This window comes from Enhydra lutris, unplaced genomic scaffold (assembly GCF_002288905.1).
Source record: "Enhydra lutris kenyoni isolate GAN:26980312 unplaced genomic scaffold, ASM228890v2 scaffoldscaffold113, whole genome shotgun sequence".
Lineage (NCBI taxonomy): Eukaryota > Metazoa > Chordata > Mammalia > Carnivora > Mustelidae > Enhydra > Enhydra lutris.
The window spans coordinates 830,743-842,859 of record NW_019154197.1 but is presented as its reverse complement, the minus strand read 5'-3'; the positions used below and the strand labels follow the sequence as shown (position 1 = coordinate 842,859).

Sequence of the window (12,117 nt, the reverse complement as noted above, 5' to 3'; positions counted from 1 at the left end):
GTATATCTTCTTTGGACAGATATCTAACCAAATCCTTTGTCCCTTTTTGAATTCAGTTATGCTTGTTTGAGTTTTTGAGTTGATTTTTGAGGAGGTTGTTAAGCACTCATCAGTGCAAGACGTTTGTAGATGGTAGGGAGTGTGGAAGGCCATCAAATACCTTGACTAATAGCCCATTGTTAGTGACTTCTAGAATAAAAACATATTATCAGACTGCAGATGGTTTGGAAAGTGAAAAACATGGCACTGATTACGTCGAGGATAACTGGTGTGACTGGAGTCAGCTGATTGGACCGGAATAGCAATATCGTATCTGAGAAAGTGTCATCAGTGGTAAGGCACCTCTAATAGCCTGAAGAGGGGGGGTCAGAGATCTGACGTAACCAGTTTGTCTGTAGCAAGAGACATGGCCTCTGTCATTGAGGTAAATGGGTCTTCTGGGAATTACAAGTGTGGGATGCAATAGTTCCTCTGCATCAGGAATATCTTTACTCTGTTCTGCAGTGGTTCATGTGTTGATAGGTCCTGCAGCAGTAATGGCAGTCTGGGCAGTACAGGCCTGATCAGCAGCTTCATACCATTTGATCTCATCGGACAATGGTCCTTTACCATGGGCATCTATATTTGTGACTTAGATGATCTGATCAGCAACTGCACTATGTCCCCACAGTTTATGGCTAGTTTTTAATGTCAGTCTGTAGTTTTCCAAGTGGTAGACCAAACAGCTAGGTCATTGGTAACAGACCCAGAGTCAGTAAAAATATAAGAAGGTTTGTGAAGAGGAATATTGCTCACATCTATGAGAACATCCTTGAGTTCTGCCCACAGAGCAAAGCAGCCACACCCATTTTCAGCTCTGTGTAGCTGGCCTTGAAATTGAACAGCATAGTAGGCCACAGAGCACCATAGTGTTTCAGTGTAATTGAATCATTCATTAGTGAACCAGGCCCAGGCATTTATGGGATCCTCTGTGAATCAGGGGCCTCAGTGAGCCAGTGACTTTGGTTTAAGCAGATTGGAGGGTAAAATTTCCCCAAAGGGATAACTGCCACTTTTTCATTTAAAGTTGTAATGCCATAGGGGCCAGACTGGCTGCATTCCTCAGTATACCACTTTACTGTGATGAGAGAAGCTTGTTAGGCTCTTACCACCTTATCAGTCATTGAGTTTGAGTTGACCCATCCTCACATGGGAAACTGCAAAAGGAGTGCTCCTGGTGGCTATGTCAGGGAGGCACTGAATCCAAAAACCAAGGGACACCTTGGTGGAGGCTGCGCCTCTTGCCAGAGACTCCAGTCAGTAAAATCATCTGTGCATGGAGACTTGTACACAAAGGGGTTATAAGGATTTGGGGATGCTAAAGCTACCAGTGCTTCCTACACTGGTAGAAAGTGTAGCTACTAGCTACACTGGTAGTTCTTCCCAGTTGGCATAATCCCCTCTCGCACTTAGGGGGATTCATAGTACAGGTGTGTAAAATATCAGTAAATTATATATTCAGTGGTGGAAGCCACAACAATAATACACTGGATTGGTCCAAAGATACCAAGTGAATATTATGAGTTAGTTACCTTTTCCCCCACTATGAATCCCACCCAAACTTTGGTCGCTGAAAGCGTGTACCCTCTCCCTCCACAAAATGGGTATGAAGGTGATGTGAGCTCCTGTATCTAACAGCAGTAAGATTTTGAGTCCCCCCTCTTCCTAGTGTTGTAGCGTACTTGGATATGTTTCATCTTCAATTCCCCTGGGGAACTAGGAAAACTCATCTCCACCCCCAGTTATCTTTTTCTGTAAAGTAGCTGAGGCTAGGCTATGGGGAGATTGGGAGAGAGCAGCTCTGCACCTGTAAACAAGGGGTTTTTCCTTTGAGTTTTGAGCAGTGCGTTAGCTGCGTGCTGAGCAATGGAATAAACCTGTAGTATTTTTGATCCACCCAAAGTCCCATGTTCTGTGGCAAGGTTATCAGTACGGCCATTCAGCAGCCACAGCCACATTGCTTTCTGACCAGGGAAATGAGCTTGTGCCCTTTGGATGACTTGGGCTAAGATCTGCTCAGTGACAGCATTGTTTTTAGGCATCTACCTAATGTAGACTGTTTGCTACTCCATTGTCAAGATAATATCTCTTAAATTCTTTCTTGTTTTTAACATAAGAATTAGAGGAGTTTTCCAAGGCTAGAAGGTCAGACAGCAAGAACTTATCTAGATTTCTTTGGGCAAGTTTCTCATTCTCTAGTGAGTTACCTTCATCATCATTTTAAACCCAGTTCAGTACAGTAAGAGCCTGAAGACTAGTCAGTGCCTGCAGTAGTTTATCCTAGTGAAATTTCTGGGGTGGGGTGTGGAGGGTGATGGGTAAAGCTCTCTTGTAGTAGACTGGACCCATTGCCAAAAAATGCTGAGATCTTTTACTCATCTTTTTTTTTAAGATTTATTTATTTATTTGAGAGAGAGAAAGAGAGAACACAGTGGGAGGGGCGGAGGGAGAGAGAGGATCCCAAGCAGACATCCTGTTGAGTATGGAACCTGATGTGGGGCTAAATTCCACAACCCCGAGATCATGACCTGAGCTGAAATCAAGAATTGGACACTCAGCTGACAGCCACCCAGGTGCCCTCTTTTATTCATCTTGAGTGGATTGAATGTTGACAAAATAGCCTGCAGGAGGGTCTGAGCAGTAAGATAGCTTTTCAGTATCCCCCACCCCAAAGATACAGCTTTTGCTGTCTTTTTTTTTTCTTTAAAGATTTTATTTATTTATTTGACAGAGATCACAAGTAGGCAGAGAAGCAGGCAGAGAGAGAGGAGGAAGCAGGCTCCCCGCTGAGCAGAGAGCCTTATGCGGGGCTCAATCCCAGGACCCTGGGATCATGACCTGAGCTGAAGGCAGAGGCTTTAACCCACTGAGCCACCCAGGCACCCCTTTTGCTGTCTTTTTAAATGAGCATTATGTGTCCTATCCCCACATTTCCTTAGCAAATGAACTGAAGTTCTGAAGATTCTTCTGGTTCTGACCACAGTGGTTGCAGTTTTTCTCCTTTGGCACCCAGTGTAACATTGGGTGTAACATTATCTGAAGAGGAACGGTCCTTTGTGTTTCCCACTCCCTTTGTCAGATAAATCTTAGTACCAGTTGTTCACAGGGCAGACCTACTGAGGCCAACTGTCAGGTTGAGGAAAGTTGATGGTAGCTGAGTCATCATTCAGACTTCTGTCTTTGAACCTACAAAATGATATTCAACCTGAAGCTCCATCCTTAATTTAGCCTTTCTTAGTAGGCAGTAAAGTGGAGGACCATTCATTGCTTGGTTGACCATCCCATTTGGTCAGCATGTTCACTCATGATTCCCATGGACTTTTGTTGATTCCTGTTAACTGGTCTTTCATTCCATTTCTAGAAACTGTCAGTATTCCATCTTGATTGCTAAAACTGTCAAAAATTGTGAAGAGTTTAAGATTTTACCTTTCGTGCAAGCTAAGAAATTAGCCTGCCACAATTTCATAGATACTAGTAAAGACATGAGACTCTTGGGCAAGATGCAGCATGTCATTGCTCATGGCAGTAGCAGTAGCCAGTGTCAGCATTTGTGCTAGAAAACTAGCCCCATTTTCCATAGGGTACTGAAAAGAGAGCTGAGTGACATCTGCACAGAGTTGGTGCATTACAGGAAAGGAACTCCCAGTCTAGGGGACCAGACCTTTTTTTATTTTATTTTTTTTTTTTAATTTTTAAAAGATTTTATTTATTTATTTGACAGACAGAGATCACAAGTAGGCAGAGAGACAGGCAGAAAGAGAGGAAGGGAAGCAGGCTCCCTGCCCAGTAGAGAGTCGGGGACCAGACCTTTTATAATGGGCAATAATAAACCTTTGTGACCTTTGCCCCAGGGCTGACATTATTTTTATTACACTGGACAGTTAACCTGCCTTTTGCTCTCCAGGAAGACACTATGTATTTCTAAGGCGATTTACTATATAAATATCTAGGACAGAAGGAGCAGTGCCTTTTATTGTAAGATGTGCAAAAACACTGGATGGACCTTGAAGGAGAGTTGTTTCTCTACCTTGTTTCTGAGTTCAGAGAACATTTTTGATTACAGGTTCTTTCCCAATCCATTTTTTAAATTCTGGAAATAGACTCTTAAATAAGCATTAACATTAAACTTATTTTTTTCTGACAATACCCCTCTGCCCTCTTCAGTTCACATCCTTGCTTCTCCACCTAGACTGCCGTCATTGCCAGGCTCTTGTTCTGTCTGTCCTCAACACCTCTACCAGAGGGATTTTTTCCTTTAAGATTTTATTTATTTGTGAGCACCTGGGTGGCTCAGTGGTTGAAGCTTCTGCCTTCGGCTCGGGTCATGGTCTCGGGGTCCTGGGATTGAGCCTCACATCAGGCTCTCTGCTCGGCGGGGAGCCTACCTCCTCCCCGCCCCCCCGCCTGCCTCTCTGCCTACTTGTGATCTGTCTAATAAATAAAAATCTTAAAAAAAAAAAAAAAAGATTTTATTTATTTGTTTATTTATTTATTTGAGAGAGAATGAGCAGGGTGGGGAGAGGGAGAAAGCCCCCGACATGGGGCTTGATCCCAGGACCCTGGGATCGTGGCCTGAGCTGAAGGTAGATGCTTAACTGATTGAACCACCCAGGCACCACTACTATATAGTTTTAAATGTTGGCAGCTAAATAACAACAACAAAATTTTTTTAAGCCATAAAGTACAGTATTAGGCAGGCTTGCATGATGCCAGTTCATAATCTCTGCTCTAACCTACCATCTCTTCTTTTAGACCTTTGTTTCCAACATGCATAATTGCCTTGAATAATTTCCTTATTTACCTCTTCTGTTCATCCTTAAAAACCTATAGACTCTATAAAGTCTTTAAGTGAGCCCTTCTCAACCTAGTTAGGTATCTTGGCTTTGAACACCTTTGGAGTAATTTCAAATACACTGTGCATATGTATGTCACTGTAGTACTTACCTCACTGTATTGTAATTGATTGATTTTCTTCCTGGTCTGTATCCCCAGTAAATAAAGTTTAAGCTTCTCAGAGCAGGACCTCCCTCCCTCCCTTTCCATACACACTGAGTTTTTAGGAATGAAAATTGCTTTCCTGGAAATTGCCTTGGAACCAAGTCCGTTAAATCAGTTGATGCTTTTAATCATCTTTAGATATTCCCTGTTTTGAGTCTCAAGGATATTAATTTCCTTAATTTTGAAGGGAAAAGTACAGCATTCACTAGAAAACAGACATACAATATACTGTCCTGTGGTCCACCATTGTATATGGCCCAATGTATATGGACATTATTTAACGTACTATGCCTAATAATACTTTCTTTGTTCACATTTAAAAATATAGACTGTGGACATTCATAAAGAGAAAGTGGCTCGGAGAGAGATTGGTATTTTGACAACAAATAAGAATACATCAAGAACTCACAAAATAATAGCACCTGCAAATATGGAGCGTCCTGTAAGGTATATTCGGAAACCTATTGACTATACAGTTCTGGATGATGTGGGCCATGGTGTCAAGGTAAGCATATATAAATTGTATTAACTTGAAATAATTTATCCAGTAAATATTTCAGATAGGAAATAAGGTAATAAAAATAATTTTCTTCGTGGATTCTCTTAGCTAGTAACTAGCATTACAATTTTCAAAGAACGTTTATTTAGTATTAATTATACTAAGCTTGAGGCAGAATTTTATCTGTGGAATAGGCTGTATTTAAGAAGACAATAAAACTTAACATGGCTATTCATCAGTTAAGCCATTTGAATCCTAGACCAATACTACAAATTTTATTTTGAAGACTGTCTTGCTTTTACTACTGAATGAATATTTAAAAATTAAAAAAAATATATGCTTTATAGAGTTGGTTTAGAAAATAATTTGTAAATACTTTAAATCTTTTGTTTCAAAATATGTATATATATTAGTGCATTTATGTAGATGTGGCTATAATTCTAGCAATTTACAAAAAATAAAAAATTGTATATATTTTGTGTACCACCCTCTCCTCTTCGCCATTCCCTTCCCCAGTAGGCTTTTAGGAAGGAGATTATTTGTTGCCCATGTTCATTTTTTTAGTACGGCAGAATTAGGTGTTTGTGGGTCATTTTGCAAACATACTGAATGGCCTGAATTCTTTAGCCCTTTTTGCTCGGGATAAACGATTCCTCTGAAATTTGGTAGTTCCTTTCCTAGAGGACCATTATTTGATTTTGTATCTGGTTTTCAGAAATTTTATGAGTTTTTAGGAATCAACTAGAGTCTTGAAGATTTCCCTAACTGGCTGATCTGACAGGTGCTATTGCTAGATCTGTTGCATTCTCAATTATTTGGGGTTTCTGATCAAGAGGGAGTAGAGCTGACTGACAGAACTTTTATTCTGCTCTCCTTGGACATTATTGGAATCTCCCCTTTGCTGTCATGCTTGGAAGCTAGGTGTAAAGTTGGAACACTGCAAATGGTAGAGGAGGCTACTTTCGTTTGTTTCTTATGTTTGTACCCAGGGGATGTGGGTAGGCTTGTAAAAGAGTTTAATTCAGTATTAATTTAAGATATTTTAGACTAGATTGAGCTACAGGATTTGAATATTAAGAGTCTGGAGAACTCTTTGTATTAACTGCCTTGGGATTAAAATTTATAAATTATGCATATATCTGTGCATGCATGTGCTCACACACACACTAGCACTCACTTCTTCCCTTTTGGCTTAGTCTTGAGTTTTCTTTCTTTCAAAACAGTAAACATGCATAAAAAAAATTCAGTCATCATCTTAGAAGTGAATATCCTATATTATCCCTCCACTAATATTTTAATAGTTTAATACATAGTACCTTAGCAGAGTAGAAAATGAAAGCAAATTTTACAAGGAAATTTTGGGTGAGAAAGTGAAACTCTTTCATCATACGTGTATAAATGGGAAATGTAAATGCCGTGTAATATATATTGAAAGTATGCAGATGTTGGCAATCTACTTTCTGTAATATGGATATTGACATGAGTTTTTTCTTTTTTTAACTTTTTTTATTGTGGCAAAATATACATAAAATTTACCATATAACATTTTAAGCATATAGCTCTGTGGCACTAAGTACATTTATATTGTATAGGTTATTTTTTATTTTTATCTTTTTACTTTATTAAAATACTGAGTTTAGGGGCGCCTGGGTGGCTTAGTCATTAAGAGTCTGCCTTCAGCTCAGATCATGATCCCTAGGGTCCTGGGATGGAGCCCCTGTATCAGGCTCCCTGCTCAGCAGGAAGCCTGCTTCTCCCTCTCCCACTCCCTGCTTGTGTTCCTTCTCTCTCTCTGTCAAATAAATAAAATCCTTTAAAAAAAAAAAAAAAAGGAGTTTATTTCACATGTGTGTACAGGTTATTTTTAAATATATTTTTGACTAGGGGTAGGAGGGTGGGTGGCCTGTGAGAACAATATATCTTAGAAGCTGATTTGTGGCATATTTGTCCATATTTTGTTTCTGTGATGTACAAATATATGCACAGCTATTTTTTCCCCAGTCGTCTCCTTGCCACTCTATTTCTCCTGTTTTCTGATTTCTCTGAAAGATCATTGCCACCTTAATTAAATATTTCTAGAGCACAGTTACAGGAATGTGAAGGTTAGAAGTTTGGATAGTAGTTGATGAAGAAATACTAGGGCCAAAATTATGAGAAGGAGAAGAGAGAGGTTATACTTAGTTACAGTTTTAGAATTATTTTCTTATCTTTTGTCTATCACTTTTCTATTAGCAGTTTGTTTTCCTGCCGATGGATAACAGTTTTTTTTCTCTGTTAAGGAAATGAGCTTCTTTACATTGGCAGATACTTCTTCATGCTGCTGTTTGACTTTGACTTTGATGTTCGGGTATTTTAAAAAATAAATACAGATGAAAAAATTGTATCCAAATATTTCTTCTTATAGCTACCGAATTTTATGTTAAGGTTTCTACACTCTGAAATTAATATTCCATCATATTTTCTTTTGTGATGTATTATTATATAAATAATATTTATTATGTTAAGGCATTTTATGCTGTGAAATATATGGTGACACATAAGTTGGTAGGAAATAAAAATATGCAAAAAATACCTTAAGGTAAGTCTGTTTTGACTTTTAGAAACAGTGTAACATATGGGTAAGAGAATCCTAGTGTAAGGAAACTACTAGAATTATATACATAAAGGAGAATGTAAAGAAGATGAACCTTGTAAGAGAACACAAGTTTTCAGAGTAAGTTATAGACTAGAGAAGTCTCGAATACTTAGTAGAGACATTTTTTTTAAAGATTTTATTTTTGGGGGAGAGAAAGCACAAGTGGGGGGTATGGGGTGTGGGGAGGGGCAAAAGGAGAGGGAGAAGCAGATTCCCCTGCTGAGCAGGGAGCCCTAGGCAATGCAGGCGGAATCCAGGACCCTGGTATTGTGACCTGAGCTGAAGGCAGAAGCTTAACCAACTAAGCCACCCAGGTGCCCCTAAATTTATTTTTAATTAACAGCTTTATAGCCTGGTTCATAATTTTCAAAGGACTGACTTTTAGTGTATATGTTTTTAAGCCTCAAAACGACCATGTGATCTAGGAGTTGTTACATTTTATTAGTAGAGACACTAAAGATTTACAATATGTAATGTTTGAAGGTTTCACTTGTATTAAACAAAGGTTAAAAGCTTTTGAGTCATATATCAAAGAAAGGATTGGCTGGCCTTACAGACTTTAGGCACATGTGGTATACAAAGCTTATGATTTGCTTAGGGCTAGAAGATAGGGAGGAATCATAGAGAATTCTGTTGTTTTCAACCTGAGATTCCAGGGAAGTGGTAAAATGGCGCATCCATAAATGTAAACGTTAAAGAAATGAAGTGAGATCTTAAGGAAATGAAAGTATTGTTTGGATGTGTTTTGGGGACATTTAAATGGAAAAATCTTGTAGGTTGCTAACAATTGCAGTATTTTAAACTGTAAAATACAGAGATTATTTTCTTCTGACACTCTCAAACTCAAACACTTCTGTAGACATAAATATACGTGTGATAGAAGAGGGGGAGCTCCATGTAAGATTGAAGGTTACACCATTGCATAGTAGCAGAGTTCAGCTAGAATTTTTATTCCCAAATTCTCCATTCATTCTTTCACTTGAGACCAATTTATACTTGAATTCTTTTTCTTGTTCAGTTGAAACAACAAATGAGGGAAGATGTGTGATCATATTTAGAATAATTCTAAGTTTAGAATAAGATAGTATTTAGCATATTGTAATGCTGTCACATTAGTATATCTTACTTCCAAGGATAATGTTACTCAGGTTTACAGTACCTAAATCCAGGTGTGCTATGTAGCAGCTGAGTAGGATTTCAGACATTGATAAAGACAAGCAATATCATTCTAAACAAATACTAAAGAACACTAAAATTCTGGCATAATTTCTGGAAATGAGAATATATCTAAGGCAAGGTACTTTCCTCCTTTGGTTGACTTTCTTCTTCTTTTTTTTTTTTTTTTTTAAGATTTTTTTTTTTTAATTTATTTATTTGACAGACAGAGATCACAAGTAGGCAGAGAGGCAGGCAGAGAGAGAGGAAGGGAAGCAGGCTCCCTGCTGAGCAGAGAGCCCGATATGGGGCTTGATCCTAGGACCCTGGGATCATGACCTGGGCGGAAGGCAGAGGCTTTAACCCACTGAGCCACCCAGGTGCCCCTGGTTGACTTTCTTAATGTCGCCTTTATGGTCACCTGAAAAATGGTAGATTCGTATTTAGAAGGGCAAATGTTAAAGAAAGAATATACACAAGGTTAGACTCTATGACCTAAAGATATTTCTTACGTGGCATAGTACAAATAGTGATGCTTTAGGAGTATACACAGTATTTCATATTATTTGTAGTACATACTACTTTATATATAGGCTAGTCATCTTTCATAGAAGTAGCCTTTAGGATCAAAGAAATCATTCTTCAGTTTTGAATGTTAGCTAAACTGATTCAGAAGGAAACTTAGAACTAAAGCAGCCTCTAACTTCTTACCACTGTTGGCCTGCTCAGATTTAGATTCTTAAGTTACAAATCAGAGGGTTTCTAGACCCTGTTTGTTTATGCCTTAGTTAGAATCTGGCTAAGCAGCTGCTTTGCATAGGGATTTGTTTTGTGTTAAACACCAAGGGGCTAAGTCCTTTTCTGAATTTGCAAGCAACATGTGATTTTGACTTAACATTTATAGTTTATCAGTTTTTATTTTTTTTAATTTTTTTTTTTTTTTAGTTTATCAGTTTTTAAAATACTGTATTACCATCATCTAATGAATACTTGGGCATTGAATGTTCAGTAAAGCCTTAGGTCTTATACAGTGATGTGTTTAAGTAGCCTTACAATGGATGTGTTAGGTGTTTGTGTTTAAATCAGTGTTTATCATCTGTGATTCTGTTGGATTAGTTTCATAGGATAAAATACTGACCTAAGACATTATTGGACCTGCATGAGAGCAGCATAATTAAGTGGTGGTTTCCTTATGAATATATTCTTTTGAAAAAATATTTGATACACATGAATATTTCCCTGTTGCTTATGGATATTTTTTCTTTATAAAATATTTAAAATATTGCTGGGTAAAAGCTTATTAACATGAATTGAATAACTATAGATGTAAACGTGTCCTAACAGATATAATTTATTTAGAATTAATTTCTACTTTTTCCCCCCTTTTTTTGCCAACGTAAAGTGGCTAAAAGCCAAGGTAAGAGATACTACTTATCATTTGATCCACAGTATTCCCTCTATTGATGGAGGCTGCAGAGCCACTAAAATTTGAAAACTCTTCCTATGTCTGTCTGCTTTTTTCCCATAGGATTTATGTAGATTAAATAAACTCAGTTCAAACCAGCAACATTTAGCTTGGATGTGTTAATATATCAAAGATATATTGACATCTGCATTTATATAGGAACATTAATTTTGCTAACATTTATTGCTTTGCTCATTTTTTGATAGTTGCCTTGCTTTTATTGACTTACAATTAGGAGGTTTTCCAGACATATAGGACTTTGTTACTGAATTGTTAAGATCAAGATCATTTTTATCTTAATGAATATATTAGCAAGTTGACACTGAGATCTGTAGTTTTATTCATGTACACATCTAAAAAATTTTGGGAAATCAGTATTTGAATGCAGATAAGTTTAATCTCAGTGAACATGTTTAACAATAAAATAATGTAGAAAATTCAGTAATCACACCTGTATTTGCCATAAATTGATATGAATAGCACAAGATAATAGGAGAAAAGCCAAGTGCAAGTGGTTTTTTGACTTTTTTAAAATGTAGTACCAAAGTCTCTTAATAAAACTGTCTGGGAATCCTTACTTCACATTCTGATATTAAAAAAAATAATACATGGTGTCAAAACACCAACAGAACAATTTGATATAAAAATAAAAGCTTTTCTTTCCACATTTTAGCATGGAAATAACCAGCCTGCAAGAACTGGCACACTGTCAAGAACAAATCCTCCTACTCAGAAACCACCAAGCCCTCCCATGTCAGGCCGGGGAACATTGGGGTAAGAATTCAACTACATTTTACAAGAAAATCCGTATGCAAAAGGAAAAGATATGTCTGTGACTTAAGTAAGTGTAGGGTCCTTGCTGTGGGACCCTCTCAGTGTGAACTACCTTTCACAAATTCATTTTGGTTCTTACTTCTTGAACATAATCCAAAATGAACCTGCTTGTTTTATAATGGTCTCTATAGAAGTTTATACTAGAAAGGTTCTTTTGTATATGTGTAAGCAAGCATTATTTTTTTTATCTTCTAATTCATTTTTTGGGGAAAAAATAAGTGCAAGTGTATTTCTAATGAGATTGCTGGAGGATTCCATATGGGGCTTTCACATGTGTTTACAATATTCATATTGCAGCACTTTGAATAAGCAGTGTATTTTATGTAGTTCAGCTTCATAGCCTGCAGATCTTCTTGGCGCCTGAGACTTAGGGACTCTACCTGGAGTACCCCTAACTCTGTTTCTGCTCATAATCTGAGGGCCTTTCATACTTGAGCTTTAGGGTTAGGCCGGTTGGAGAAACAGAAAAGATAACAGTTGGTAGCTTCTTCC

At 37.7% G+C, this 12,117-nt stretch overlaps 1 protein-coding gene across 12 annotated transcripts in view; it reads left to right on the top strand.

The window, feature by feature from the left end:
• Positions 1-12,117, top strand: part of LOC111139700 (abl interactor 1) — a 122,514-nt gene that overhangs the window by 87,197 nt on the left and 23,200 nt on the right. For 8 of the 12 annotated variants that reach the window (XM_022492039.1, XM_022492037.1, XM_022492034.1 and 5 more), the window contains exons 3-5: positions 5,366-5,542; positions 10,729-10,743; positions 11,465-11,565. In XM_022492039.1, coding sequence (XP_022347747.1) covers positions 5,366-5,542; positions 10,729-10,743; positions 11,465-11,565 — 293 coding nt within the window. The remainder of the gene's footprint in view (positions 1-5,365; positions 5,543-10,728; positions 10,744-11,464; positions 11,566-12,117) is intronic. The other 4 variants (XM_022492035.1, XM_022492040.1, XM_022492032.1 and 1 more) reach the window with 2 other exon arrangements.